Here is a 27,423-nt window from a genome sequence, read left to right as displayed (position 1 = left end):
ATATTGAATTTCGGCGTTAAATCTGTGCAGAAAGTAACGCTGGACGATATTATGGGTGTTGAATTCGTCCATTCTGATGATTCCCGCCCAAAAAAAGTAGCCGGGCGGTAGTATTTTTTCCCAGCGTTAAGCACATGGGAAAAGTAACGCTCTGCAATAAGTTTCCGAAAAATGCCCGTCAGTTTCCATTTTGTGCCAAAATGGCCGATATATGGGTGTTATACGTCATTTCAGCGGTAAAATAGGCATTAAGTGGGCGTTAAGCATGCAAAAAACATGGAGGTTCTAGCCCCAGGCCTCTGGATTACTAGTCCAATCATATAACCACTATGCTACTGTACCAGTCAATGTCAGTAATGATTTCTGTCGCAAAGGGAATATGTAGCTAATGACCCCTGCTTCGCCACGATTTTAACTCCAGGTGGATTCCCCATTCAGGCCTGAGTTAAAATTACAGCTTGGTCCCAATTATGTCATCAGGCCACAACATGCCTATGTAAAGAAGGACCCTGTAGGCTCCGGGCACATGTCCTTGTTGCCTGCTCAGGAGAGCAGGTTAAACATAGAAACATAGAAAATAGGTGCAGGAGCAGGCCATTCGGCCCTTCGAGCTTGCACCACCATTCAATATGATCATGACTGATCATACAACTTCAGTACCCCATTTCTGCTTTCTTTCTGTACCCCTTGATCCCTTGAGCCGTAAGGGCCACATCTAACTCCCTTTTGAATATGTCCAACGAACTGGACTCAACAACTTTCTGTGGCAGAGAATTCCACAGGTTCACAATTCTCTGAATGAAGAAGTTTCTCCTCATCTCGGTCCTAAATGGCTTACCCCTTATCCTTAGACTGTGACCCCTGGTTCTGGACTTCCCCAACATCGGGAACATTCTTCCTGCATCTAACCTGTCCAGTCCCGTCAGAATTTTATATGTTTCTATGAGATCCCCACTCATTCTTCTAAATTTCAGTGAACATAAGCCTAGTCGATCCAGTTTGCAGATGTTGCGATCATAGCGACTTTCGGACAGCTAAGAGCTGGGGCGATTTGAACTGCCCACCCGCCAGGTTTCTGCTGAGTGAGTCAGCTTAAAATCAGCGGCAAGCACAATTGGTGACATGATTCTGTTTGGATATTACAACAGTTGCCAGGTACTGAATACTTACTGCCCTTTGGATTCCATCGCGCTGCAGTCAAAGCATTTCCACAGTAATGAAACAAGAACTCGTGCACCGAACCCTGTGCATCACCCTCCAATAGTGGCATCAAGTCTCGGCCGTCTATTACCCTAGTAAAGTGCAAGTAACAGGTAATGTTTTATATTCCAAGATCGTTGGAAAGTGCATGTTATCGTTCCCTATGTACTTCAATCACATTCCTTTTGTGGAACCATAGTTCCAATAATTGTGATCCCCTTACTGACTAAACGCGAGAGAAAGTTACAACTTGTGAGACCGATTTAATGGGGGGAATTTTAACAACAACAACTTGTATTTATATAGTGCCTTTCACTTAGTAAAACGTCCCGAGGCGCTTCACAGGTGTGTTATCAGACAAAACAAATAAATTTGACACCGAGCCACATCAGAAGAAAAAGTTTGATCACAGCGGTAGGTTTTAAATAGCGTCTTAAAAGGAGGAAAGAGAGGGAGAGAGGCGGAGAGGTTTAGGGAGGGAGTTCCAGAGCTTAGGGCCCAAGCAGATGAAGGCACGGCCACCAATGGCTGAGCGATTATAATCAGGGATGCTCAATGGGCAGAACTTGAGGAGCGCAGGCAACTCGGGAGGGGGTGCGGGGGTAGGTGGTTGTGAGGCTGGAGGAGATTACAGAGATAGGGAGGGGTAAGGTCATGGAGGAATTGGTAAAAAAGGATGAGAATTTTGAAATCGAGATGTTGCTTAACCGGGAGCCAGTGTAGGTCAGTGAGCACAGGGGGTGATGGGTGAGCGGGGCTTTAGCCCAAAAACAGGTGGGTTTGGGTTTGTGTGGGAGGTTAAAGTAATAAAAATGTGAATCCTGACCCCAACCTGCCCACTTCCGGGTTCAACGGAGGCGGGAGGGTCGACGGGCAGCCCGCCCGCTACCAGAGATGGGTTGGCACTTTAAATATTATGATGAGGCTGGAAGCCTCTGATTTAACCCCTCGAGGTTGGGTTCGGACTTCCCAAGCTCTACTGTCCCCACTGTACTCCACTATAGCTCAAGCCTGGAGCAGCCGGAGGGAATTTGAAACAAAAGCGTCTCCCTGACAACGGAGGCAGCTCAAGCCTGAAGCAGCTGGAGGGAGTTTTAAACAAAAGCGTCTCCCTGACAACCGAGGCAGCTCGAGCCTGGAGTCATTATAGGTCCTGTGAAAGGGACAAAATGAAAAATAAAAAATAATACAATTATGACATCACAAAGATGTAGGGCGGTGATTGGTTCTTCCATATTAATTGAATCACTGGACAGAGAATGAATTTTAAAGAAAGCTAATAACTGATTTAATTTGCTTCAATTGCTGATTTCTAATTTTAACTTAATTTATAATTATGATATATATTATTTAATTTTGTTTAATTATAATTAATCTTTATTATACTGATTTTATTATTGTATACTCCTTATTGTATTATTTACAATGTAATTTGAATTCTTTTTTTTCCCGTTTTTTTCGCCTGTGTCTATCTGCGTGTGCATTTTGGCTGCAGCTTCAGCCTTTAACCTGTTGTTAAACTTCCATCTCCCACTTTTTCTCTCTTTATCTCAACAGTCAATATCTAACGTGTTGTAAAATTGTTGTGAAGCGTCTTGGCACGTTTTACTACCCGCTCCTGCGAAATTGCACGCGAGTTTGCGAAGGCACAAAACCGGCAGCGTCGTGCATGGCGCCCCCTTTTCGCCCTGCGACAGAAATTGGGCAGCGCCCGGTGTGGCCACCGCGAGCAATGTCAGCGACAGCCTCACGGGTCATGAACCGGGCCACACCCCGCTCGCGTGCCGGAAATTAAAGGGGAGGTGTGCGGCGCCCTTTTGAATTTTCGGCCGACTTACCGGCCCAGCCTTGGAGCGGTTTTCGCCGGGGTCCGTGCCGTGATGGTGTAACCCGGCACTCTGCTTTGGTGCCGGGATGCGACCAGGGCACCCCATATCCCCAGTGGCCTAGTGGAGGACCCTCAAAACCCCAGCAGAGCTCGTAGCGTGCCTGTTCCTTTAACAAAAGAGGAGGGACCTGTGATCGTGTCGGTAAAAACTGTGTTACATAAGAACATAAGAAATAGGAGCAGGAGTAGGCCATACGGCCCCTCGAGCCTGCTCCACCATTCAATACGATCATGGCTGATCCAATCATGGACTCAGGTCCACTTCCCTGCCCGCTTCCCATAACTACTTATCCCCTTATCGTTTAAGAAACTGTCTATCTCTGTCTTAAATTTATTTAATGTCCCAGCTTTCACAGCTCTTTGAGGCAGTGATTCTCACAGATTCACAACCCTCTGAGAGAAGAAATTTCTCCTCATCTCAGTTCTAAATGGGCGGCCCCTTATTCTAAGATCATGCCTCTAGTTCTAGTCTCCCCCCCCATCAGTGGAAACATCCTCTCTGCATCCACCTTGTCAAGCCTCCACATAATCTTATACGTTTCGGTAAGATCACCTCTCATTCTTCTGAATTCCAATGAGTAGAGGCCCAACCTGCTCAACCTTTCCTCATAAGTCAACCCCCTCTTCCCCGGGATCAACCTAGTGTTGCGCGCGCTTAACGTCCCAGATGCAGGTCCCGAGAGGAAATGGCACGCCCGACATCCGAGAGGAAATGGAGCTCCCAACACTGTGCCCCACTTCCTCTCGGGGCGGGACTTCTATGTCGGCGCAGGAAGTCCCGCCTCCAAAAGGGGCGCTCCCGAATTTTGACCCGAGGAGATTTAGAATGTAAAAGTTGACAAGCGTGACAAAAAAAAGTGACAACAGAAAGTAAGGTTTTCTAGACAGGAAGTGCATGCAGATGGAAGGATTTTCGTGTATATATGATAGGTTCTTTACCTATCCTGTGGCAGCGAAGCACCTGCTAGGTTGGCAATAGTTGGGTAAATGTCCATAAGGCTGGTAGGCTCATCAATTTTCTTGTTCGAAGGCAACAGCCCTGGCCACCTGAATATCCCAGGGACACGGATGCCACCTTCCCAACCAGCCAATCCCTTTTTACCTACAATACAGAAAATCACCACAATATAGAGTCTTTCATTTGCTTATTACATTTGGTATCAATAATTTAATTTCCTCTCTCCTGTTTTACCCGCTTTTCGTCTCTCCTTTCCTTATCACCGGTAAGATGCATTTACGCAATCCCGTCTGTCCTTTGCATTTTGCCTCCAGGAACTCAGACTTTAAGTATCAGGGAGACACTACACTGTGAGGGCACGACAGAAAAATCCAATCCGACCATCCACATATACAACTTTTTAAGAAATGTCACTGTCGAGTGAACAGGAGCGAAAATCCCTGTTAAATCCTTGGAGTTATGTGTCGAATTGTGAGCGCCACACTTTCAGATGTCAAAGTCTTGGAGAGGGTACAGAGGAGATTTACTAGAATGGTACCAGGGATGAGGGATTTCAGTTCTGTGGAGAGACCAGAGAATCTGGGATTTTTCTCCTGAGAGCAGAGATGTTAAGAGGAGATTTAATAGAGGTGTTCAAAATTCTGAAGGGGTTTGAGAGACTCATCATCATCATAGGCAGTCCCTCGGAATCGAGGAAGACTACTAAAGTGAGCTTTTTGGTGGCTGAACAGTCCAACACAAGAGCCACAGACCCTGTCACAGGTGGGACAGCTATTCGGCAGGGGGGGGGGGAGGGGGGGGGGGGGGCGATGGTGTGAATGATTTGCCGCACGCTCCTTCCGCTGCCTGCGCCTGACCTCTTCACGCTCGCAGCGTTGGGATTCGAAGAGCTCAACGCCCTCCCGGCTGCATCTTCTCCACCTAGCGCGGTCTTCGGCCAGGGTCTCCCAGACGTCAGTGGTGATGTTGCCTAACAGACTAAATATGGAGAAACTAGTTCCAGTAGCAGAAGGGTTGGTAACCAGAGGACACATATTTAAGGTGATTGGTAAAAGAACCAGATTTGTGATGATCTGGAATGCATGGCCTGAAGGGGGGGGGAAGTAGATTCAGCAGTAACTCTCAAAAAAGGGGAATTGGATATATACTTGAAAAGAAACAATTTTCAGGGCCATGATCAAAGAGCAGGGGAGTGGGACTAATTGGATAATGTTCAAAGAGCCAGCATGGGCAAGATGGGCCAAATGGCCTCCTTCAGTGCTGTAGGATTCTATGGTTTTATGAAATTTCCTCCCTAGCCAGGACATGGAGGCAAACAGTAGACCTCCACTGCTGCCCCAGCTAACTCAGCACAACAACATTTATTTGTGAAGCGCTTTTAACGTAGTAAAATGTCCCAAGGCACTTCACAGGAGTTATAAGACAAAACAGATAAATGTGACACCGAGCCACACAAGAGAAAATTACGACAGATTAACAAAAGCTTGGTCAAAGAGGTAGGTTTTAAGGAACGTCTTAAAGGAGGAAAGAGAGGTAGAGAGGCAGCAGGTTTAGGGAGGGAGCTCCAGAGCTTGGGGCCCAGGCAGCTGAAGGCACGACCACAAATGGTTGAGCAGTTATAATCGGGGATGCTCAAGAAGGCAGAATTTGAGGAGCGCAGATATCTCTTGGGGTTGTGAAGCTGAAAGTGATTACAGAGATAGGGAGGGGGCAAGGGTCATGGAAGGATTTGTAAATAAGAACAAGACGGACAATTTCATTTTAATACCTACCCGCTAGCTGGCTACAAGCTTGAAAATCGGACTTTGACACAATAATAGTCTTACAGGATTTAAGATATAAACTAAACAAGATTAAGAAGGACAGACTTGGTGGGATTTATTTTCTTTCTTGGAGAACTTTTGAGTTCACAGAATGTATCCGGTTTGGTTTCCTTGAACAGTACGTTGCGGAACCAACCAGGGAGCAGGCTATCCTGGATCTGGTACTGTGTAATGAGACAGGATTAATAAATGATCTCACAGTAAAGAATCCTCTAGGAAAGAGTGATCATATCATGGTTGAATTTCAAATTCAGTTGGAGGGTGAAAAACCAGTGTCCTGATTCTAAATAAAGGCGATTACAAAGGTATGAAAGCATAGTTGGCTAAAGTGCACTGGAAAAATAGATTAAAATGTAAGACAGTTGATAAATAGTGGCAGACATTTAAGCTTCACAGGGTTGGGGGTAATATATTCGCATGGATAGAGGATTGGCTAACTAACAGAAAACAGAGTCGGGATAAATGGGTCATTTAAGGATAACTCTCAACAAAAATATATTCCAGTGAGAAGGAAAGACTTGGCTAGCTAAGGAAGTAAAGGATGGTATCAAATTGAAAACAATGGGATAAAAAGTAGCCAAAATTAGTGGGAGGCCAGAGGATTGGGACGTATGAGAGTAAATTAGCAAGAAATATAAAAACAGATAGTAAGAGCTTCTACAAGTATATAAAAAGGAAGAGAGTAGCTAAACATTGATCACTTAGAGGATAAGACTGGGGAATTAATAATGGTGATCAGAGAAATGGCAGAGACTTTGAACAAATATTTTGTATCGGTCTTCATGGTAGAAGACACTAAAAATATCCCAATAGTGGATCATCAAGGGGCTATTGGGAGGGAGGAACTTAAAACAATCACTATCACTAAAGAAAAAGTACTCGGTAAAATAATGGGACTAAAGGTGGACAAGTCGCATGGACCTGATGGCTTGCATCCTAGGGTCTTAAAATAAGTGGTGGCAGAGATAGTGGATACATTGATTGTAATCTACCAAAATTCCCTGAATTCTGGAGAGGTCCCAGCGGATTGGAAAACCGCAAATGTAACGCCCCTACACACAGGAACTCTGATCGTCTTGATTTTAATTTTAATTGATTTAATATTTCATAAAAGTACTGCAAATTATGCTGGAATCCTTCTTTCACCTTCAATTTGCAACGTGCTTCCGCACTCTCAATCCTGTATTTAAATGAGATGTCTAGCTGAACGCACATCCTGTGCTCCCCTTCCCCTGGGACAGCTCCGTACTCTGCTACCTATCGTCACTACTGTACACTGAAGCAGAGCATAGTGCTGGCTATTTGATAGTTAGTAAGGATCGAAAGCTATTCTTTAATCTTCACAATTAATGTTTAGCATCCTCTAAGGGATGACACTGAGCTGATATCCACTGAAGTCTAATTAATGTTATCCAGTACATTGAGATTAAGAGAGATTTTTGTAATACCTTTTTTAGGATACGATTGCACTGTAAATTATAACTTAACCGCTTCTCACTAGACTTAAATATTTGTGTCTGTGAGTGTGTGTGCGCGTCTGAGTGCACGCGTCTGAGTGTCTGTGTCTGTGTGTCTGTGTCTGTGCGAGTGTGTCTGTGTCTGTGTCTGAGTGTGAAGAGAAGAATGTGCAAGCATAAATACAAAGAGAAAAAATAACCAGTGAAGGATCAGTCTGCCCTGTGTACAGTGGAATTATGGATAGTAGCATTGCAAAAATGAAGTATAGTACATGGCACAAAAGACCTCAGCGAAGATGAAGCTGATGAAACAGTAACACCGAGAGATCATATAAGCTAACACTTAAGGTATTGTTATGAATCTCAACCAGGACAAAACTGCAGAGAATTGAGGCCTAATCGAGCTTGATATTGTCCGGGATCAGTACTACATATCACAACGTTCACTCAACGAAAGGTTCTGGACATGATTTTTATGGCTCCAAATAATTCAGCAAGAGGAAATGAGTATTTTATGGAACATACGAAATCAGTGGGCATGAAAAGATCAGCTGTTCCATCAAGCCAGCCCCACATTCATGGCCGGAGCATCATGATTATACACCCCCCGCCCCCCACCCCACCCCACACTACTTAACCTCCAGCCCAGCCACAGCCATGTAGTCTCCTGGGAGAGCCCAAAAAATGGACAATAAGGGAGAAATACTCAGAAAATCCCTTTCCAAACCCTCCGGCGATCAAAATCAGTCCTGAAGATCACATGGACAAAGAACAACTTGTATTTATATAGCGCCTTTAACATAGTAAAATGTCCCAAGGTGCTTCACAGGAGGGATTATCAAACTAATTTTGACACAGAGCGATACAAGGAGATATTAGGGCAGGTGACCAAAAGCTTGGCCAAAGAGATAGATCATAAGGAGCGTCTTAAAGGAGGAAAGAGAGAGATGGAGACGGAGAGGTTTATGGAGGGAATTCCAGAGCCTGGGGCTCAGGCAGCTGAAGGAACGAATGCCAATGGATAAGCAGACATTATACCATGTGGAAAAATAACGATTAGAAGATGGGCAAGCAATAATATGTTGAGGGGGTGTGGGAGGGGTGCATAAGGACCAATGTTTGGGATAGCTTTCTCCCCAGTGATTACAAGAAGTACAGATCTCTCAAGATCACCAGCGTCATCAAGTCCTGACCCACAATGGTCCCAAGGGTCAAGTGAGAACATTGGGGCTCATGTACCTTGCCTGATTCACAGTCATTTAAAGGAGGAGTAAATGTGCGGGCCCAGGGGCAGCACGAGCCAGTCCACACTGCGTGCGATATGTGCGCGCACTAGGTCCGTGCAGCAGAGCAGGTCTCCAGTTGTCTTGGTTAACCCTTGCCACTGGACCAAAACTTAGCTCTGTCAAGCCCGTGTGGTGGCTGGTGTGCAACAACCACCCCACGTTAAAAAAATCCACGCACAGGCACCTTCCACCCTTCAAGATTTAGTTCAGGACCTGGAATATTAGATCCTTCATTGAAACGGAAACGCTATAGAATTTTTTGACGTGGAAGCAAGTCATTCTCAATTCAAGGGACTGCCTATGATGATGACTTAAAAAAGGAGGCAGACAAAAAGGAGGAAACTATAGACCAGTTAGCCTAATATCTGTTGTTGGAAAATTCTGGAGTCCATTATTAAGGAAGCAGTAGTGGGACATTTGGAAAAACATAATACAGTCAAGCAGAGTCAGCATGGTTTTATGATAGAGAAATCATGTTTGACAAATTTATTGGAGTTCTTTGAGGATGTAACGAGCAGAGTGGATAAGGGGGAACCAGTGGGTGTGGTGTATTTGGATTTCTAGAAAGCATTCTATAAAGTGCCACATAAAAGGCTACTGTACAAGTTAAAAGCTTGGGGAATTGGGGGTAATATATTAGCATGGATAGCGGATTGGCTAACTAACAGAAAACAAAGTCAGGATAAATGGGTCATTTTCCGGTTGGCAAACGGTAACTAGTGGGGTGCCACAGCGATCGGTGCTGGATCCTCAACTATTTACAATCTATATTAATGGCTTGGATGAAGGGACTGAGTGTAATGTAGCCAAGTTTGCTGATGATACAAAGATGGGTGAAGAAAGTTGTGAGGAGGACACAAAAAGTCTGCAAAGGGATATAGACAGGCTAAGTGAGTGAGCAAGAATTTGGCAGATGGAATATTGTGTGTGAAAGTGTGAGGTTATCCACTTTGGCAGGAAAAATTAAAAATCAAATTATTATTTAAATGGAGAGAGATTACAAAATGCTGCAATACAGAGAAATATGGGGATCCTTGTGCGTGAAACACAAAAAGTTAGAATGCAGGTACAGGAAGTAATCAGGAAGGCAAATGGAATATTGGCCTTTATTGCAAGGGGGATAGAGTATAAAAGCAGAGAAGTCCTGCTACAACTGTACAGGGTATTGGTGAGGCCACACCTGGAATACTGCATACAGTTTTGGTCTCTATATTTAAGAAAGGATATACTTGCATTGGAGGCTGTTTAGAGAAGGTTCACTAGGTTAATTCCGGAGATGAAGGGGTTGACTTATGAAGATAGGTTGAGCAGGTTGGGCCTATACTCATTGGAGTTTAGAAGAATGAGAGGTGATCTTATTGAAACATATAAGATACTGAGGGGGCTCGACAAGGTAGATGCAGAGAGGATGTTTCCCCTCATGGGAGAATCTAGGACTAAAGGACATAATCTCAGAATAAGGGGTCAACTGAGATAAGGAGGAATGTCTTCTCTCAAAGGCTTGTATATTTATGGAATTCTCTGCCCCGGAGCTGTGGAGGCTGGGTCATTGAATATATTTAAGGTGGAGATAGAGAGAGTTTTGAGTATTAAGGTAGTGAACGGTTATGTGGAGCGGGCAGGGAAGTGGAGTTGAGACCAGGATCAGATCAGCCATGATCTTATTAATGGAAGAGCAGGCTCGATAGGCCAAATGGCCTACTCCTGCTCCTATTTCTTATGTTCTTATGTAACTGCACACTTATACTTCATATTTCCATTTATGTTTCTGAATAACAAATCTATATGTAGCTCCAGTTTAATAACAACCTACATTCAGATGGTGCCTTTCAGCCAATGAAATGTCCCAGGGCAGTTTACAAGGTGTAGACACTCAGCAGAAGTAGGAGAGAAACATTATGGGAAGCAAATGAAGGCGTGGTCAGAGTGAGAAACTGAAGGAGGATTTTGATTTGGGGGAGAAAGGTAGCAGGGCGAAAAGATTTTGGGGAAAAAAATCATGTGTGCAGAGGCATGGCAGCTACACATTAATTGAACAGAACCAATTCCAGTTTATGATATTGAGGGGATGCTCAAGGGGGCATTCAATGGAACATGGATACAATAAATGATACCCTGTACCTGGGGGTGGATCTGCTATCCAATAAAATTGGACTGTTGATGTAATGTATGCACGTGTGAGCATGCTCACAGGCTGGTGGAGCTGATGCACTGTGAGTGGCTTAGCCAGTCACGTGGTGTTCACAGGACTCAATAAAACCCTAGTTAATTGAGTTCAGGTTCTCCACAATGAGGTGTGCAGTTGTGAGCCTGGTGGTGAATTGGTAGGGTTCAGTTTGATTGTTAAACCTTTGCTAATAAACTAGCTAGTTCTTTACAGCAAATGTGTGGCTGTGAATTCTTAAGCAAAGAAGCAAAGAAATGAAGCAAATACAGTACAGTTGGTTCCCTCTGTTTTGCAGACTCCATTTGAGAGCATGATGAGTTGAGATGCCTGCCGCCTGAACATAGTCTTGGTTACCTTCTTAATACAGTGGTACATATCTGACTAACTAAGGTCATTACAAATTGCTTGGAAGGACCCAATTGCACGATACTGTGGTCACTTTTACAGCCCCTGATAAGGCTGTGATCCTTGTGGATGTGTGCTACAAGTCTTAGCCCATAAACTGACATAACTTCCCAATAACCTTTGGGGGAATGGAAAGCCTTTTAATACATTCTTCTCGTAGATTTACGAGAAGGATTCCAGGGATGAGGGACTTCAGTTACGTGGATAGACTAGAAAAGGTGGTGTTGTTCTCCTTAGAGCAGAGAAGATTGAGAGGAGATTTGATCGAGGTGTTCAAAATCATGAGGGGTCTGGACAGAGTAGATGGTGAGAAACTGTTCCCATTGGTAGAAGGTTCGAGGACACAGATTTAAGTTGATTGGCAAAAGAACCAAAGGAGACATAAGAAAAAACTTTTTCGCACAGCGAGTGGTTCGAATCTGGAATGCACTGCCTGAAAGGGTGGTGGAGGCAGACTCAATCGTGGCTTTCAAAAAGGAGTTTGGATAAGTACCTGAAAGAAAAAAAATTGCAGGGCTGCGGGGAAAGGGCGGGGGAGTGGAACTAGCTGAAGTGCTCTTACAGAGAGCCGGCACGGGCTCGCCGGGCCGAATGGCCTCCTTCTATGCTTCTGCGGTTGTTGGTGTGAGAAGTCAAGGTATTCTCTCCAAAGTCAGTAAGCCCTGGATATCAATGCTATAGACGCCTTCACTCTCCTAACCTCCATCCTGTCTCCTCCATCTACTCATCGTTTTCCTGTTTCTAGGTATTTCCATAGAGAAATCCATTATTTCCCTGAACAATTGCTGATATTTTTCTGAACTCACTTTAAATTTCAGGAGTACAGTTAAGTGCTGAGGAAGTGAAAAAGGCTCCAAAGAGATGCTGTGCCTTTACATTCTGAAAGACCTACGGGTAAGAAAGCATTCAGAAAAGCTGGGCCTCCTCTCTGCTGTACCATCTCTGGGACACCATGCCTCATTCCTGGAAATGGCAGCGAAGCAGGAACAGAGGGAAATAGCAGGGACCAGTGTGACTGAGCTCCGCCTAGTGGACTACTAATGTAATGCAACTACTGATGTAACAACAATAAAAGGTCATGTGGCAAGGTCACATGATGACAGTTGCTGTTAAGGAGCCATCTTGTAGGGTGTGTGTTTGAGTAGCTGTATAAAGATATCAGTGACTAATACTTTTTAAAGTGAAGTCACTGTTGCAATGTAGGAAAATGTAATTTAATAAAAGAGCTGGAGCGGCAGGCCCTAGAACACTGTGGGTCACCCCGACCTGTGCGAGAACACCTCCGCAGGTTGGGGCCACAAAAAGAGCTGGAACGGAGGCGCGGCGAGTGTTTTGTGGCGGAGGAGTGGCGAGAAATCGTAGCGGAGGAGCGGCAAATGAGGGTACGGGATCCAGAAGAGCCCAAGGCCCAGGGGCAGCACAGGCCAGCCCACACTGTGATATGTGTGTGCACTAGGACTGCAGAGCAGGTCTCCAGTCGTCCTGGTTAACCCTTGCCACTGGATAAAGGCCGAGCTCTGTCAAGCCCTTGTGGTGGCTGATGTGCAACGGTCGCCACACGTTAAAAAAATCCACGCACAGGCATCGTCCACCCCCTCAATTAGAGTTCAGGACTGGAACATCGGGTCCTTCATTGAAACATCTGTGAACTCATGTGGAAGCAAGTCATCCTCATTCGTGGGACCGTCTATGATGATGATGATAAATATATCACAACCATTAAACCAGAGCCCTCCTTCTAGCACCATGAATCTTCAGTGGGACAGGCTCAGGGCAGGCAAAGTCACTGGTGGGTTTGAGGAGCAAAGATGCTGCTGGTCTGTTTTTGGGATGGTGTTCCGGTATTTCCTTTCAGTTTCTGCCGCTCAACCTCTCAAATAACGGCAGTTTGAGCAACAAAAAGCCAGCCCTTGCATTCTCACAATAAAAGTGAATTACAAAAATAATTATTCATAAGAGTTCATATTAAAAATGATAATAAGTTTAACGGAGGCTATTTTGTTACAGAATGTACTTACCTCTGTATATTCCATTCCAGCCTCCTTCACGCTCTCCATTTGTTCCTACAGAGTCCCATTCGCCCCCGTGATCCGAGGTGAAATATATGAGGGTTTTATTCGCAAGACCGGCATTGTTGATGCCGTTCACAATCTGACCTGGAAGTGACATAAAAGGAACATTAGGAGCGATAGGATCTCGATGACTGAACTTTTTCCTACATTACGACAGTGACTGCACTCCAAAAATTGGCTCTAAAGCGTTTTGGGACGTCCATCAAAGGCGCTATATAAATGCAAGTCCTATTTTTAACGAGTGTTGGCGAGTGGGTCTTACAAAGTGGGTAGCGAACCAACATGACGCCTGATTCTAAGGAGGCACACCTGGAGTATTGTGTGCAGTTTTGGTCTCCTTACCGAAGAAAGGATATACTTCCCATAGAGGGAGTGCAGCGATGGTTCACCAGACTCATTCTTGGGATGGCAGGACTGTTGTATGAGGAGAGATTGGGCCGACTAGGCCCGTATTCACTAGAGTTTAGAAGAATGAGAGAGGATCTCATTGAAATGTATAAAATCCCGACGGGGTTTGACATACTGGATGCGGGGAGTATGTTTCCCCTGGCTGGGAAGTCTAGAACAAGGGCTCACAGTCTCAGGATACGGGGTAGGTAATTTAGGAACGAGGTGAGGAGAAATTTCTTCACTCAGAGGGTGGTGAACCTGTGGAATTCTCTACCACAGAAGGCTCTGGCAGCCAAGTCATTGAATATATTTAAGAAGGAGATAGATTTCTAAACACAAAAGACATCAAGGGGTATGAGGAAAAAGCGGGAATATTGGATGGCGGTGCAGGCTTGAAGGGCCGAATGGCCTACTACTGCTCCTATTTTCTATGGTAGAGTGCTCAATTTGATTGATAAAGATTGCTGCTATGGAAATGCAGGGTAGTGGGCACTTAACACTGGCACCAATGACTGGCAAAGGGATGGCGAGGCACCATCACCACCCTAAGGGTCATTGGTCATCTCCCATCTACAAACCTGTTAAAATGGCATCTCATTACCATTTCTTTTTCCTTTTAAACCTAAGCCACAGATTCATTGGTTCATTTGGCCACATCCTTATTCCGGTTGCTGTTGCAAGGTGAATCAGTCAACAGCTCCTTTAGCGCAGACAGGAATAAACGTTGACCTGTTCACATCTACTACAGAACATTATCAGTTTCGATCTCAGACACTTAGCTAAACAGATTTCATCTCCTTGCTGTTTGTAGGCTCCTGCTGTGCCCACAATTGATGCTGCACTTGCCTTCATAATAAAGCACTCGCTTCAAAGTAATTTACTGCATGTGAAGCGCTCTGCGATGGCTTGTTTCGATATTAAAAAATGCAACAGATACCAGCGAAAGCGATAGCAGCAAAAGGCAAAGTACGACACGGTAATGATTGAGAACAACTTCCATTTATGTGGCACGCTTAATGTAGAAAAACAAATATCCCAGTGCGCTTCACAGATCTGTAATCAGACGTCAAGCCAAAAAATAGAAATATTAGGGAAAGAGTGACCAAATGCTTGGGCAGAGACATGGGTTTGCAGGGGGGTCTTGAAGGGGGAGAGGGAATTGGGGAGAAACGAACCCTTTAAACTGCACAGCCACGCAGTGCTCGAGGGAGCAGGCGCAATCGGCCTGCCGGTTTTTCAATTTAAATCGGTGGTAATTTGAATGGTCCATGCAGCCCCTTAAAGGGGCCGCGTGACACCCAAAAAAAAATCAGAGAGAACATTAGTGGGGAGGTGAACTGAATGCTTTAAAATTAAAGAGTCTAAAACTAATTAAAACCAAGAAGGCTTGTGTAATAAAATGCATTCCTTATTGGTGATGGAAGGCCAGCTTTGAGGACACATGCCTTGTGTGGAACTGCCTAAGACGCTTTGTTAGAGAAGAATTGAGGAGCTAGAGAGTAAATGTATGATCTGGTGTACTTAGGTGCACATGCATCATTAATGTGGAGGTCTTAAAGGGCACTTACAGGGCTGTTTGAAGTCACTGACACCAAGAGAAATGAACACTTCTGACAAACATGTCACTCAGATTATCAATTGAATGGAAAGGGATTTTTCTTTGAAATTAAGATATACATGAGGGTGCTTGGCACATTTCTCTTTATTCGCTTCCATCCTCCTTAGTTCCTTCTGTTTCTCTTAATCTTTACCTAAGAAGTGCAAGGTATGCACAAGTTGGATCCAAAATTGGCTCAGAGGCAGGTAGCAAAGGGTAATGGTTAATGGGTGTTTTTGTGACTGGAATGCTGTATCCAGTGGGGTTCCGCAGGGCTCAGTACTAGCTCCCTTGCTTTTTGTGGTATACATCAATGATCTATACTTGAATATAGGGGGTATGATTAAGAAGTTTGCAGATGATATTAAAATTGGCCGTATGGTTGATAATACAGTTGTGGACTGCAGGAAGATATCAATAGACTGGTCAAGTGGGCAGAACAGTGGCAAATGGAATTCAATCTGGAGAAGTGTGAGGTAATGTAGTTGGGGAGAACTAACAAGGCAAGGGAATACACACTAAATGGTATGACACTGAAAAGGGTAGAGGATCAGAGGAACATTGGAGTGCATGTCCACAGATCCCTGAAGATAGCAGAACAGGTAGATAAGGTGGCTAAGAAGGCATATGGGATATTTGCCTTTATTAACTGAGGCATAGAATATAAGAGCAGGGAAGTTATGCTTGAACAGTATAAAACACTAGTTAGGCCACAGCTAAAGTACTGCATGCAGTTCTGGTCACCAAATTACAGGAAAGATATGATTGCACAAAAGAGGGTACAGAGGAGATTTACAAGGAGGTTGCCTGGACAGGAGAATTTTAGCTATGAGGAAAGATTGGACAGGCTGAGGTTGTTTTCTTTGGAACAAAGGAGGCTGAGGAGAGACCTAATTGAGGTGCATAAAATTATGAGGGGCCTAGATAGAGTGGATAGGAAGGATTTATTCCCCTTAGCAGAGGGTTCAATAACCAGGGGGCATAGATTTAAAGTAATTGGTAGGAGGTTTAGAGGGGATTTGAGGAGAAATGTTTTCACCCAGAGGGTGGTGGGGGCCTGGGACTCACTGCCTGAAAGGGTGGTAGAGGCAGAAGCCCTCACCACATTTAAAAAGTACTTTGATGTACACTTGAAGTGCTGTAACCTACAAGGCTGTGGACCAAGAGCTGGAAAGTGGGATTAAGCTGGATAGCTCTTTGTCGGCCAGCACGGGCACGATGGGCTAAATGGCCTCCTTCTGTGCTGTAAATTTCTATGGTTCAATGGTTCTGTGGGTGCCTCGAAAAGAGCCAAAGTGTATCCAGAATATGGACGGAAGTGTAAATGTAAAAGTCTGCCTGAGAGCAAGGAAGGTGTGATTTAAGCCAGCCATTTCAGATCCAGTTCCTAGGTGGATGTAGCCTGGAGCAGACGATTGGAGAGGAATGGATAACCCTGCCACAGATGAAAGTTCATCAACCCGGTGCCTAAGGAGCACCCACCATCGGCCCGGGGGAGGCAGAGACCAGCTCAGCCACGCAGCTCATAACGACAAGGTCGTATAAGTTCTGGAAACATTCCTCACGACCATGGACTCTAATCGATCCAATAGACTAGAGATTTAAAGCTGTTAGCTATATTAGGAGTTTAATGCTAAACAATCTCAGCAATCTGTAGTAATCTCAATCACTGATCTTCACTATAATTTGATAACCAATGATCCAGTTATTGTCACCTCTGTTATTTAAATTGCTAGGTCGCGCTATCTACAATTATTTATACCTCTTAATTATTTGCTTACTTGGTGCTTAAGTGTGGCTAATTATTCACGTTCTGGACAGTCAGCTAGCAGCCCAGTTAAAGAGGGCTCCAAAAACGTGAATTGCTTTTCACTTTTGTTGGACTGGATGGAGCAGGAGTGCTCCTCCGAAACTCACAAAGCCAGGTTGAGCCACTGCCAATGGTTTTTTTTGGAGGGAAGCTGCACGATCGATTCAAAAGTCACCACCTGTGCACTTTCTACAATTGAAACGCTGGCTCACCATCAGTGCGGAACCCCGGGGTGCTGTGCGGTAGTGCAGCTTAAAGGGGACATCTGCCACTGCTGCTACAGCTCACCGCACCCCTGCCCAGCCCATCCCTATCCCACCCACAGCTCAGTATCACCCACCCCCAACCCCTGCCCAGCCAATCCCTATCCCGTCCACAGCTCAGCATCACCCCCCCGCAACCACCCACCCCGGCCCAGCCCATCCCCATCCCGTCCACAGCTCAGTATCAACCCCCCACCGAGCCCCCACAACACCCCCCACCCCTGCCCATCCCACCCCATCCCATCGATAGATTAGCATCACCCCCATCCCATCCACAGCTCAGTATCACCCCCACCCCCTGCCCATGCCACTCCCATCCCATCCCTAGATCAGAATCATCCTCCCCCACAGTCACCCCCCACCCCTGCCCATCCCATCCACAGATTAGCACCCCCCCCCCAAACCCCCCCATCCCTGCCCACCCCACCCCCATCCCATCCACAGATTAGCAACACCCCTCCGAACCCCCGCCCCCACGCCAGCCCGCTCCGCCACCCTGCGTTCCTCTGACCTCCCGCCTGATATTGAGGTGCCCACAGCTAGCGGGATGTCCGAGGCCGCTCGTTTTCCACCTGCAGCACAACTCAAATTAGGCCCGGTCCTTAAAATGGACCGTTTATTCCCTATGGAACTACCAGCAGGCTGGCTGCCCAGATACGCGTCTGGGGGAAATCCACCCTTATATCGTTTATAAATGTAAAAAGGTGACTGTGAAATAGGAATCTAACTCTTACAGTGGAGTGGAAGTTTTCACAGTAAGTTCCTCCCATCACGGTTCCTTGTGACCACTTCAGGTACTTGAACTGGTATCTGATGCAATCATATTTTTGTGATTACTCTCTGATTATCCCTCAAACTACTCACCTACATGCCAATCCATCTCCTCCACATTGTCTCCATAAGAACCATGTTTACTCTTCCCAATGAATGCCTTGGTGGTAAAGAAAGGCGTATGAACGTGTAACAACGACACAAAGAGAAGAAATGGTTTCTTCTGGTTTCTACAATTTGAAAAATATAATTGTGTTAGAATGACTTTTAAAAAAAAAACGAACCCAAGATACAAATTAGACAGTTGTTTGGGTTAAATTGTTTGACTGGCAATTGTAATTTCGCAGATAACGTGTACCATCTCACGTTGGCAAATGGGCTCATTCTCGGGATGCGGGCATCATTGGCAAGGCCGACATTTATTTCCCATTCCTACTTGCTCAAACCTGAGTGGCTTGCTCTGCCACTTCACAGGGCAGTTGAGAGTCAAGCAGGTTATACATAAATAGACTTCACATTATATACAAACAAAATAACCTCATAAACATATTTAGCAGCATCTAGTCATGCTGCAAAATAAGTGGAGACTACATTAAAAGCGTTGACATGGCGATTGTAGACTGGATTGAAATATACGTACACTGCTAGATAAAAACAATTTTGATCACCTGACAGAATCATAGAATGGTTACAACACAAGAGGCCATTCGGCCCATCGAGCCTGTGCCGGCTCTCTGCAAGAGCACCTCAGCTAGTTCCCACTCCCCCGCCCTTTCCCCGTAGCCCTGCAATTTTTTTTCCTTCAGATACTTATCCAATTCCCTTTTGAAAGCCACGTTACCTGTTACTTATGCTCCACAAATTGAATCCTCAATTAGGATTCTTCAAAACTACATGTAAAATATGATGATATTTTAGCAATGCAGCAATGAGGATGCTGGGATTTTACGGCTGCATTTACATCAGTCTGACACCAATATTGACATAAATCAGTTCCCGCCAGGAGTATCTTGTTTACATAGAATTTATAGCACAGAAACTGGCCCAAATGGTCCATGCTTCACACGAGCCTCCTCCCACCATTTCATCCAACCCTATCAGCACATCCTTCTATTCCTCATTTAAATGCATCTATGGTATTCACCACAACTACAGCATGCCTGACATTCTTAGCACTCTTTGTGTAAAGACGTTTCTCCTGAATTCTCCACTGGATTTATTAGCCATCTTATGGCCCCCACATTTCATCTCCCCACACGTGGGAACATCTGATTAACGTCTACCATATCAAAACCTTTCATAATTCTAAAGATGTCTATTCGGTCACCCCTCAACCTTCTTCTTCACTAGAGAAAAGAGACGCAGCCCGTTCAGCCTTTCCTGATAAGTATAACCTCTCAGCCTTGCAAATTTTTTGCACCTTCTCCAGTGCCTCTATATCCTTTTTATAACATGAGCAGAACAGTTCTCAGTTCGATACTTGTTTAACATAACTTCTCAGCTTTCTAATTCTATATCTTTAGAAATGAACCCCAGTGCTTTGTTTTTTTGTGAAATGGCCTTATTAACTTGCATTGCCACTTTCAGTGATTCTGTGTATCTGTACCCTTAGATCCCTTTGCACCTCTGCCACATTTAGACTTAATTTTCAAGCAGTATGTGGCCTCATTGTTCTTCCGACCAAAATGTACCATCTTGCACCTTCACAATGCCTGACTTCAGATTAAAAAGGTGATGGAGGCCATGGTTTTTTATTCGTTCCGAGAGTGATTATCTGCACGAACATTTTTGTGTCCTTCTGTACAGGGACTCCGCCCCTCTTTGAGCATGCAAGCTTGATCGGGTCGCGCATGCGCAGCACAATATGTGAGGGAGCCCGATATGGGGCTGATCCACTTTGCCGATCCTGGAGCTCATCATCGCTTGAGACTGAGCCGGCTACTGAAGCTTTTGGGTAACCTGCCGCAAATCAAAACCTAAAATAAAGTTAGGTCTTCAGGTCTTTTACCGAGAATATCGCTGTGATTACCCACACAAACATTTTTGCGGACTACTGAGAGAGAGAGAGGAAGTCGGAGGTGGGAGAGAGAGAGTGCCACGTAAAGGTTACTGCACAAGGTAATAGTTCACGGGGTTGGGGGTAATATATTCGCATGGATAGAGGATTGGCTAACTAACAGAAAACAGAAAGTCGGGATAAATGGGTCATTTTTCCAGTTGGCAAACAATAACTAGTGGGGTGCCACAGGGATCGGTGCTGGGGCCTCAACTATTTACAATCTATATCAATGACTTGGATGAAGGGACCAAGTGTAATGTAGCCAAGTTTGCTGATGATACAAAGATGGGTGGGAAAGCAAATTGTGAGGAGGACACAAAAAATCTGCAAAGGGATATAGACAGGACAAAAATTTGGCAGATTGAGTATAATGTGGGAAAATGTGAAGTTATCCACTTTGGCAGAAAAAATATAAAAGCAAATTATAATTTAAATGGAGGAAAAATGCAAATTGTTACAGTATGGAGGGACCTGGGAGTACTTGTGCATGAAACACAAAAGTTAGTATGCAGGTACAGCAAGTAATCAGGAAGACAAGTGGAATGTTGGCCTTTATTGTAAAGGGGATGGAGTATTAAAGCAACTGCTTCAACTGTACAGGGTATTGGTGAGGCCACACTTGGAGTACTTTGTACAGATTTAGTCTCAGCATTTAAGATAGGATATACTTGCAATGGAGGCTGTTCAGAGCAGGTTCTCTAGGTTGATTCCGAAGATGAGGGGTTGACTTCTGAGAATAAGTTGACTAGGTTGGGCCGAAACTCATTGGAGTTCAGAAGAATGAGAGGTGATCTTATCGAACATATAAGATAATGAGGGGGCTCGACAAGGTGGATGCAGAGAGGATATTTCCACTCATAGGGGAAACTAAAACTAGGGAACATAGCCTCAGAATAATGGGCCGCCCATTTAACACTGAGATTAGAAGGAATTTCTTCTTTCAGAGGGTTGTAAATCTGTGGAATTCTCTGCCCCAGAGAGCTGTGAAGGCTGGGTCATTGAATATATTTAAGGCGGAGATATTTTTGAGCAATAAGGGAGTAAAGGGAGTGGGCAGGGAAGTGGAGCTGAGTCCATGATCGGATCAGCCATGATCTTATTAAATGGCGGAGCAGGCTCGAGGAGGCTAAATGGCCTGTTCCTGCTCCTATTTCTTATGTTCTTATGTTCTGTCCCACTTTCTCTCTCTCCGTTAGAAAAGTAGTTCCAGGAGTTTGACCCAGTGACGATGAAAGACCGACGATACATTTCGAAGTCAGGATGGTGTATGTGGCTTTGGAGGGGAACATGGATGTGATGTGGTTCATCCTTCCAACATCCCCCGTCACATTATGCATTGGAACAATTTTTGTTTTAAAGATACCTTTTAATGAACGCCAGTGCTTCCTCAGTCATTCTGGCCGAGAGAGTTTCTGAATTTGATGGCTGCTGGACAACTTCAAGGTTCCTCATGACCAGACAGTTCCACCGCCGCAGGAAACCGAAAACAGAATACCAAGATCCAAAGAACAGCAAACAGGAAACTGCGAGCCACACAATCGTCTTCCAGCCAACATTGGCGAAGCCAGCCCACCTCAGAACAAGTAGCATCAGAAGTCCCGTGCCGAGCGCCTCAGTGGCCACACCCAGCGTGGCTTGATAATCAACTAAAATGCCGCTTCTCTCTCCTGGCTTACAGTCGTTGACGTTAGTGAAAGGCGTGCCGTAGAAGTAATCAAACCCGTGGCTGAGTGGATGGTGACAGTAATCATTGCGGGTTTCACAGTTTACACCCAGGTGCCATTTCCCTGTGAAGAGTTCACACGCGGCAGTCTATTAATTCTTCAAGGCAAACCATTCTAATGATATCCCCTATTCACTTCAAATTCCTACATCTCACGTAAGGGCATAAGTAAGACCGCCTATTTCCATCTCCGTAACATTGCCCGGGCTCTGCTCCTGCCTCAGCTCATCGGCCACTGAAGCCCTCATCCATGCCTTTGTTACCTCTAGACTTGACAATTCCAAAGCACTCCTAGCTGGCCTCCCACATTCTACCCTACGTAAACTAGAGGTGATCCAAAACTCGGCTGCCCCATGTCCTAACACGCACCGAGTCCCGCTCACCCATCACTCTGCTTGGTGACCTACATCTTGCCTCGATTTCAAAATTCTCATCCCTGTTTTCAAATCCCTCCATGGCCTCGCCCCCCCCTATCTCTGTAATCTCCTCCTGCCCCACAACCACCCCCCCCCCCCCCCCCCCGAGATGTCTGCGCTCCTCTAATTCTGGCTGCTTGAGCATCCCTGATTATAATCCCTCAACCATCGGTGGCCATGCCTTCTGTTGCCTAGGCCCCAAGCTCTGGAATTCCCTGCCTAAACCTCTCCGCCTCTCTACCTCTCTTTCCTCCTTCAAGATGCTCCTTAAAACGTACCTATTCAACCAAGCTTTTGGTCACCTGCCCTAATTTCTCCTTATGTGGCTCGGTGTCAAACTTTTTGTCTCATAATAATCTTGTGAAGCGCCTTGGGATGTTTCACTACGTTAAAGGGGCTATATTAATGCAAAAAAAGAGGGAACAGAAAAACTGGGGAGGGGAAGGGAAGTGGATATCGCGTCAAAAAATGTACTTAGCATACTGTTTTTTAAAAATATTCGTTCCTGGGATGTGGGCATCGCTGGCGAGGTCAACATTTATTGCCCATCCCTAATTGCCCTCGAGAAGGTGGTGGTGAGCCGCCTTCTTGAACTGCTGCAGTCCGTGTGGTGAAGATAATCCTATAGAAACTGTTCGGGAGGGAGTTCCAGGATTTTGACCCAGCGACGATGAAGGAACAGCGATGTATTTCCAAGTCAGGATGGTGTGTGACTTGGAGGGGAACTTGCAGGTACCTCCTGCCTGGTGACTGGGGCCAATATTAATTCAGTGGCTAAATTTCCCGCATCTGTAGGCTTGCCAATTCAGATCTCCTCGCGCACACTGCCCAACAGTGCAGGTAATGGCACAATTTCCTGGATTTGTGCCCCTGCATCAGCAGATAGGGTCAATCTGAAAAGCCAACTTTCACTGAAGTACATGCGACCCACTCTGTCCAACCACATCCACCGACAGGTGTCGAGGAGTAACTTGGAGAAGCCAAGAGGGGAGACCTTATTGAGGTGTATAAAATTATGAGGGGCCTATATAGAGTGGATAGGATGGAACTATTTCCCTTAGCAGAGGGGTCAACAACCAGGGGGCATAAATCTAAAGTAATTAGCAGGAGGTTCAGTGGGGATTTGAGGGCAAATCTTTTCACCCAGAGAGAGGTGGGAGTCTGGAACTCACTGCCTGAAAGGGTGGTAGAGGTAGAAACCCTTACCACATTTAAAAAGTACTTGGATATGCACTTGAATTGCCGTAAACTATAAGGCTACAGACCAAGAGCTGCAAAGTGCGATTAGGCTGGATAGCTTGATGGGCCAAAATGGCATCGTTCCGTGCTGCAAATTTCTCTGATTCTATGATTCAAAGCCATTTCTTTTTTTAAGCTATTTCCTATCAAAAAGGAAAAGGGTAAGTACTGTAGGAGAGTGTTCATAAGAACATCAGAATTAGGAACAGGAGTAGGCCATCTAGCCCCTCGAGCCTGCTCCGGCATTCAACAAGATCATGGCTGATCTGGCCGTGGACTCAGCTCCACTTACCCGCCCGCTCCCCATTACCTTTAATTCCCTTATTGGTTAAAAATCTATCTATCTATGATTTGAATACATTCAATGAGCTAGCCTCAACTGCTTCCTTGGGCAGAGAATTCCACAGATTCACAACCCTCTGGGAGAAGAAATTCCTTCTCAACTCGGTTTTAAATTGGCTCCCCTGTATTTTGAGGCTGTGCCCCCTAGTTCTAGTCTCGCCGACCAGTGGAAACAACCTCTCTGCCTCTATCTTGTCTATCCCTTTCATTATTTTAAACGTTTCGATAAGATCACCCCTCATCCTTCTGAACTCCAACGAGCAAAGACCCAGTCTACTCAATCTATCATCATAAGGTAACCCCCTCATCTCCGGAATCAGCCTCGTGAATCATCTCTGTACCCCCTCCAAGGCTAGTACATCCTTCCTTAAGTAAGGTGACCAAAACTGCATGCAGTACTCCAGGTGTGGCCTCACCAATACCCTGTACAGTTTCAGCAGGACCTCCCTGCTTTTGTAATCCATCCCTCTCGCAATGAAGGCCAACATTCCATTCGCCTTCCTGATTACCTGCTGCACCTGCAAACTAACTTTTTGGGATTCATGCACAAGGACCCCGAGGTCCCTCTGCACCTCAGCATGTTGTAGTTTCTCCCCATTCAAATAATAATCCATTTTACTGTTTTTTTTTCCCAAGGTGGATGACCTCACATTTTCCGACATTGTATTCCATCTGCCAAACCTTAGCCCATTCGCTTAACCTATCTAAATCTCTTTGCAGCCTCTCTGTGTCCTCTACACAACTCGCTTTCCCACTAATCTTTGTGTCATCTGCAAATTTTGTTACACTACACTCTGTCCCCTCTTCCAGGTCATCTATGTATATTGTAAACAGTTGTGGTTCCAGCACCGATCCCTGTGGCACACAACTAACCACTGATTTCCAACCCGAAAAGGACCCATTTATCCCGACTCTCTGCTTTCTGTTAGCCAGCCAATTCTCGATCCATGCTAATACATTTCCTCTGACTCCGCGTACATTTATCTTCTGCAGTAACCTTTTGTGTGGCACCTTATCGAATGCCTTTTGGAAATCTAAATACACCACATCCATCGGTACACCTCTATCCACCATGCTCGTTATATCCTCAAAGAATTCCAGTAAATTAGTTAAACATGATGTCCCCTTCATGAATCCATGTTGCGTCTGCTTGATTGCACTATTCCTATCTAGATGTCCCGCTATTTCTTCCTTAATGATAGCTGCAAGCATTTTCCCCACTATAGATGTTAAACTAACCGGCCTATAGTTACCTGCCTTTTGTCTGCCCCCTTTTTTAAACAGAGGCGTTACATTAGCTGCTTTCCAATCCACTGGGACCTCCCCAGAGTCCAGAGAATTTTGGTAGATTATAACGAATGCATCTGCTATAACTTCCGCCATCTCTTTTAATACCCTGGGATGCATTTCATCAGGACCAGGGGACTTGTCTACCTTGAGTCCCATTAGCCTGTCCAGCACCCCCCTAGTGATAGTGATTATCTTCAGGTCCTTCCTTCCCACATTCCCGTGACCAGCAATTTTTGGCATGGTTTTTGTGTCTTCCACTGTGAAGACCGAAGCAAAATAATTGTTTAAGGTCTCAGCCATTTCCACATTTCCCATTAATTAAATACCCCTTCTCATCTTCTAAGGGACCAACATTTACTTTAGTTACTTTCTTCCGTTTTATATATCGGTAAAAGCTTTTACTATTTGTTTTTATGTTTTGCGCAAGTTTACTTTCGTAATCTATCTTTCCTTTCTTTATTGCTTTCTTAGTCATTCTTTGCTGTCGTTTAAAATGTTCCCACTCTTCTAGTTTCCCACTAACCTTGGCCACCTTATACGCATTGGTTTTTAATTTGATACTCTCCTTTATTTCCGTACTACAAATACTCATCCTGTCCTCTCCCCTCTCCCACCCCATGCTATCATTTGTTTCAGTACAAAATAAGTAAAAGACATAAAGCAGATGAAAATAAAAACATCACAACCAATCTAGGACAATTTTACCAATTTAGTTGAGCTACAAGTCATAGAATGTGCATTTTGAAACATGAAGTAAAATGTTGTAATGGCCACAGAAAATTCCCTTTCGCTTTAAAGCTGATTATATTTATATGACAATCAATGTCCCCTGTAATTTTTTGCCACCGAATGTCCCTTTGAAGGGACTGTTCAAAATACTGCGCATGCACGGTTGTTGCACTTATATGAAGATAAGAACGTAAGAATTAGGAGCAGGAGTAGGCCACTCAGCCCTTTGAGCCTGCTCCGCCATTCAATGAGATCATGGCTGATCTTTGACCTCAGCTCCACTATCCTGCAGTATTCCCATATCCCTTGATTCCCTTAATATCCAAAAATCTATCGATCTCTGTTTTGAATATACTCAAAGACTGAGCCTCCACAGTCCTCTGGGGTAGATAATTCCAGCGATTCACCACCCTCTGAGTGAAGAAATTTCTCCTCATCTCAGTCCTAAATGGTCGTCCCCTTATTCTGAGACTGTGACCCCTGGCTCTAGACTCCCCAGCCAGGGGAAACATCCTCCCTGCATCTACCCTGTCAAGCCCTGTAAGAATTTAGAATGTTTAAATGAGATCACCTCTCATTCTTCTGAACTCTAGAGAATATAGGCCTAGTCTCCTCAATCTCTCCTCGTAGGACAATCCCCCCCATCCCAGGATTCAGTCTGGTGAATCTTTGTTGCACTCCCTCTATGGCAATTATATCCTTCCTTAGGTAAGGAGACCAAAACTGTGCACAATACTCCAGGTGTGGTCTCACCAGGGCCCTATATAATTGCAGTAAGCCGTTTTTACTCTTATACTCTGGAGATAGACAGATTTTTGAGCGATAAGGAAGTAAAGGGTTATAGGGAGCGGGCAGGGAAATGGAACTGAGTCCATGATCAGATCAGCCATGATCTTATTGAATGGCAGAACAGACTCGAAGGGCCAAGTGGCCTAATCCTGCTCCTATTTCTTATGTTCTTATACACAAATCTTCTTGTAATAAAGGCCAATATACCATTTGTTTTCTTAATTGCCTGCTGTACCTGCATGTTAACTTGCAGTGATTCGTGTACAAGGACACCCAGGTCCCTCTGAACACCAACACTTCCCAATCTCACACCATTTAAAAAATACTCTGCTTTTCTATTTTTCCTACCATAGTGGATATCTTCATATTTCTCCACATTATATAAGCCAGCAAGCTGGCTGCACAGGATTTCTGGAGCGTTACGCAGCCTCGCAGCTTACAGGGAGCATTGATGATAATGTGCCTTTTGTTGGCCAGGTCACAATATTTCATGTTATTTGGTAAAAACAATGATATTGATTAAAACTCTGTCAGGACATACCTATAATGCCAGTGGCATATCCTTGGTTTTGCAATATTGATGCAAAGGTTGTTTCATTCTTAGGAAGGCCTCCAGAACCACCAACAAACAGAAGAACACGGACTCTGTAACCATTATCCATCCCTTAAAGCGAAATGCAGACAATCAAATTCAGTTACGGGTTTTTTTATGTTCTCAATTAAAGGTTGCATTGGTTCCGCTGGTGGCC

The 27,423-nt window shown here is 44.8% G+C and overlaps 1 protein-coding gene across 1 annotated transcript in view; it reads right to left on the bottom strand.

Moving 5' to 3' along the window:
• The window catches only part of LOC139274666 (arylsulfatase H-like), a 66,167-nt gene that overhangs the window by 3,432 nt on the left and 35,312 nt on the right, over positions 1 to 27,423 (bottom strand). The window contains exons 5-10 of the mRNA XM_070891343.1: positions 27,216 to 27,338; positions 21,510 to 21,933; positions 18,181 to 18,317; positions 13,203 to 13,340; positions 4,028 to 4,190; positions 1,171 to 1,292 (exon numbers count right to left, since the gene is read on the bottom strand). Of these exons, the coding sequence (XP_070747444.1) occupies positions 1,171 to 1,292; positions 4,028 to 4,190; positions 13,203 to 13,340; positions 18,181 to 18,317; positions 21,510 to 21,933; positions 27,216 to 27,338 (1,107 nt within the window). The remainder of the gene's footprint in view (positions 1 to 1,170; positions 1,293 to 4,027; positions 4,191 to 13,202; positions 13,341 to 18,180; positions 18,318 to 21,509; positions 21,934 to 27,215; positions 27,339 to 27,423) is intronic.

The sequence above is a fragment of the Pristiophorus japonicus genome, chromosome 10 (genome assembly GCF_044704955.1).
Source record: "Pristiophorus japonicus isolate sPriJap1 chromosome 10, sPriJap1.hap1, whole genome shotgun sequence".
In the NCBI taxonomy this organism is placed as follows: Eukaryota; Metazoa; Chordata; class Chondrichthyes; family Pristiophoridae; genus Pristiophorus; species Pristiophorus japonicus.
Note: the sequence above shows the minus strand (reverse complement) of the source record. Positions and strands in the feature narration are given on the sequence as shown.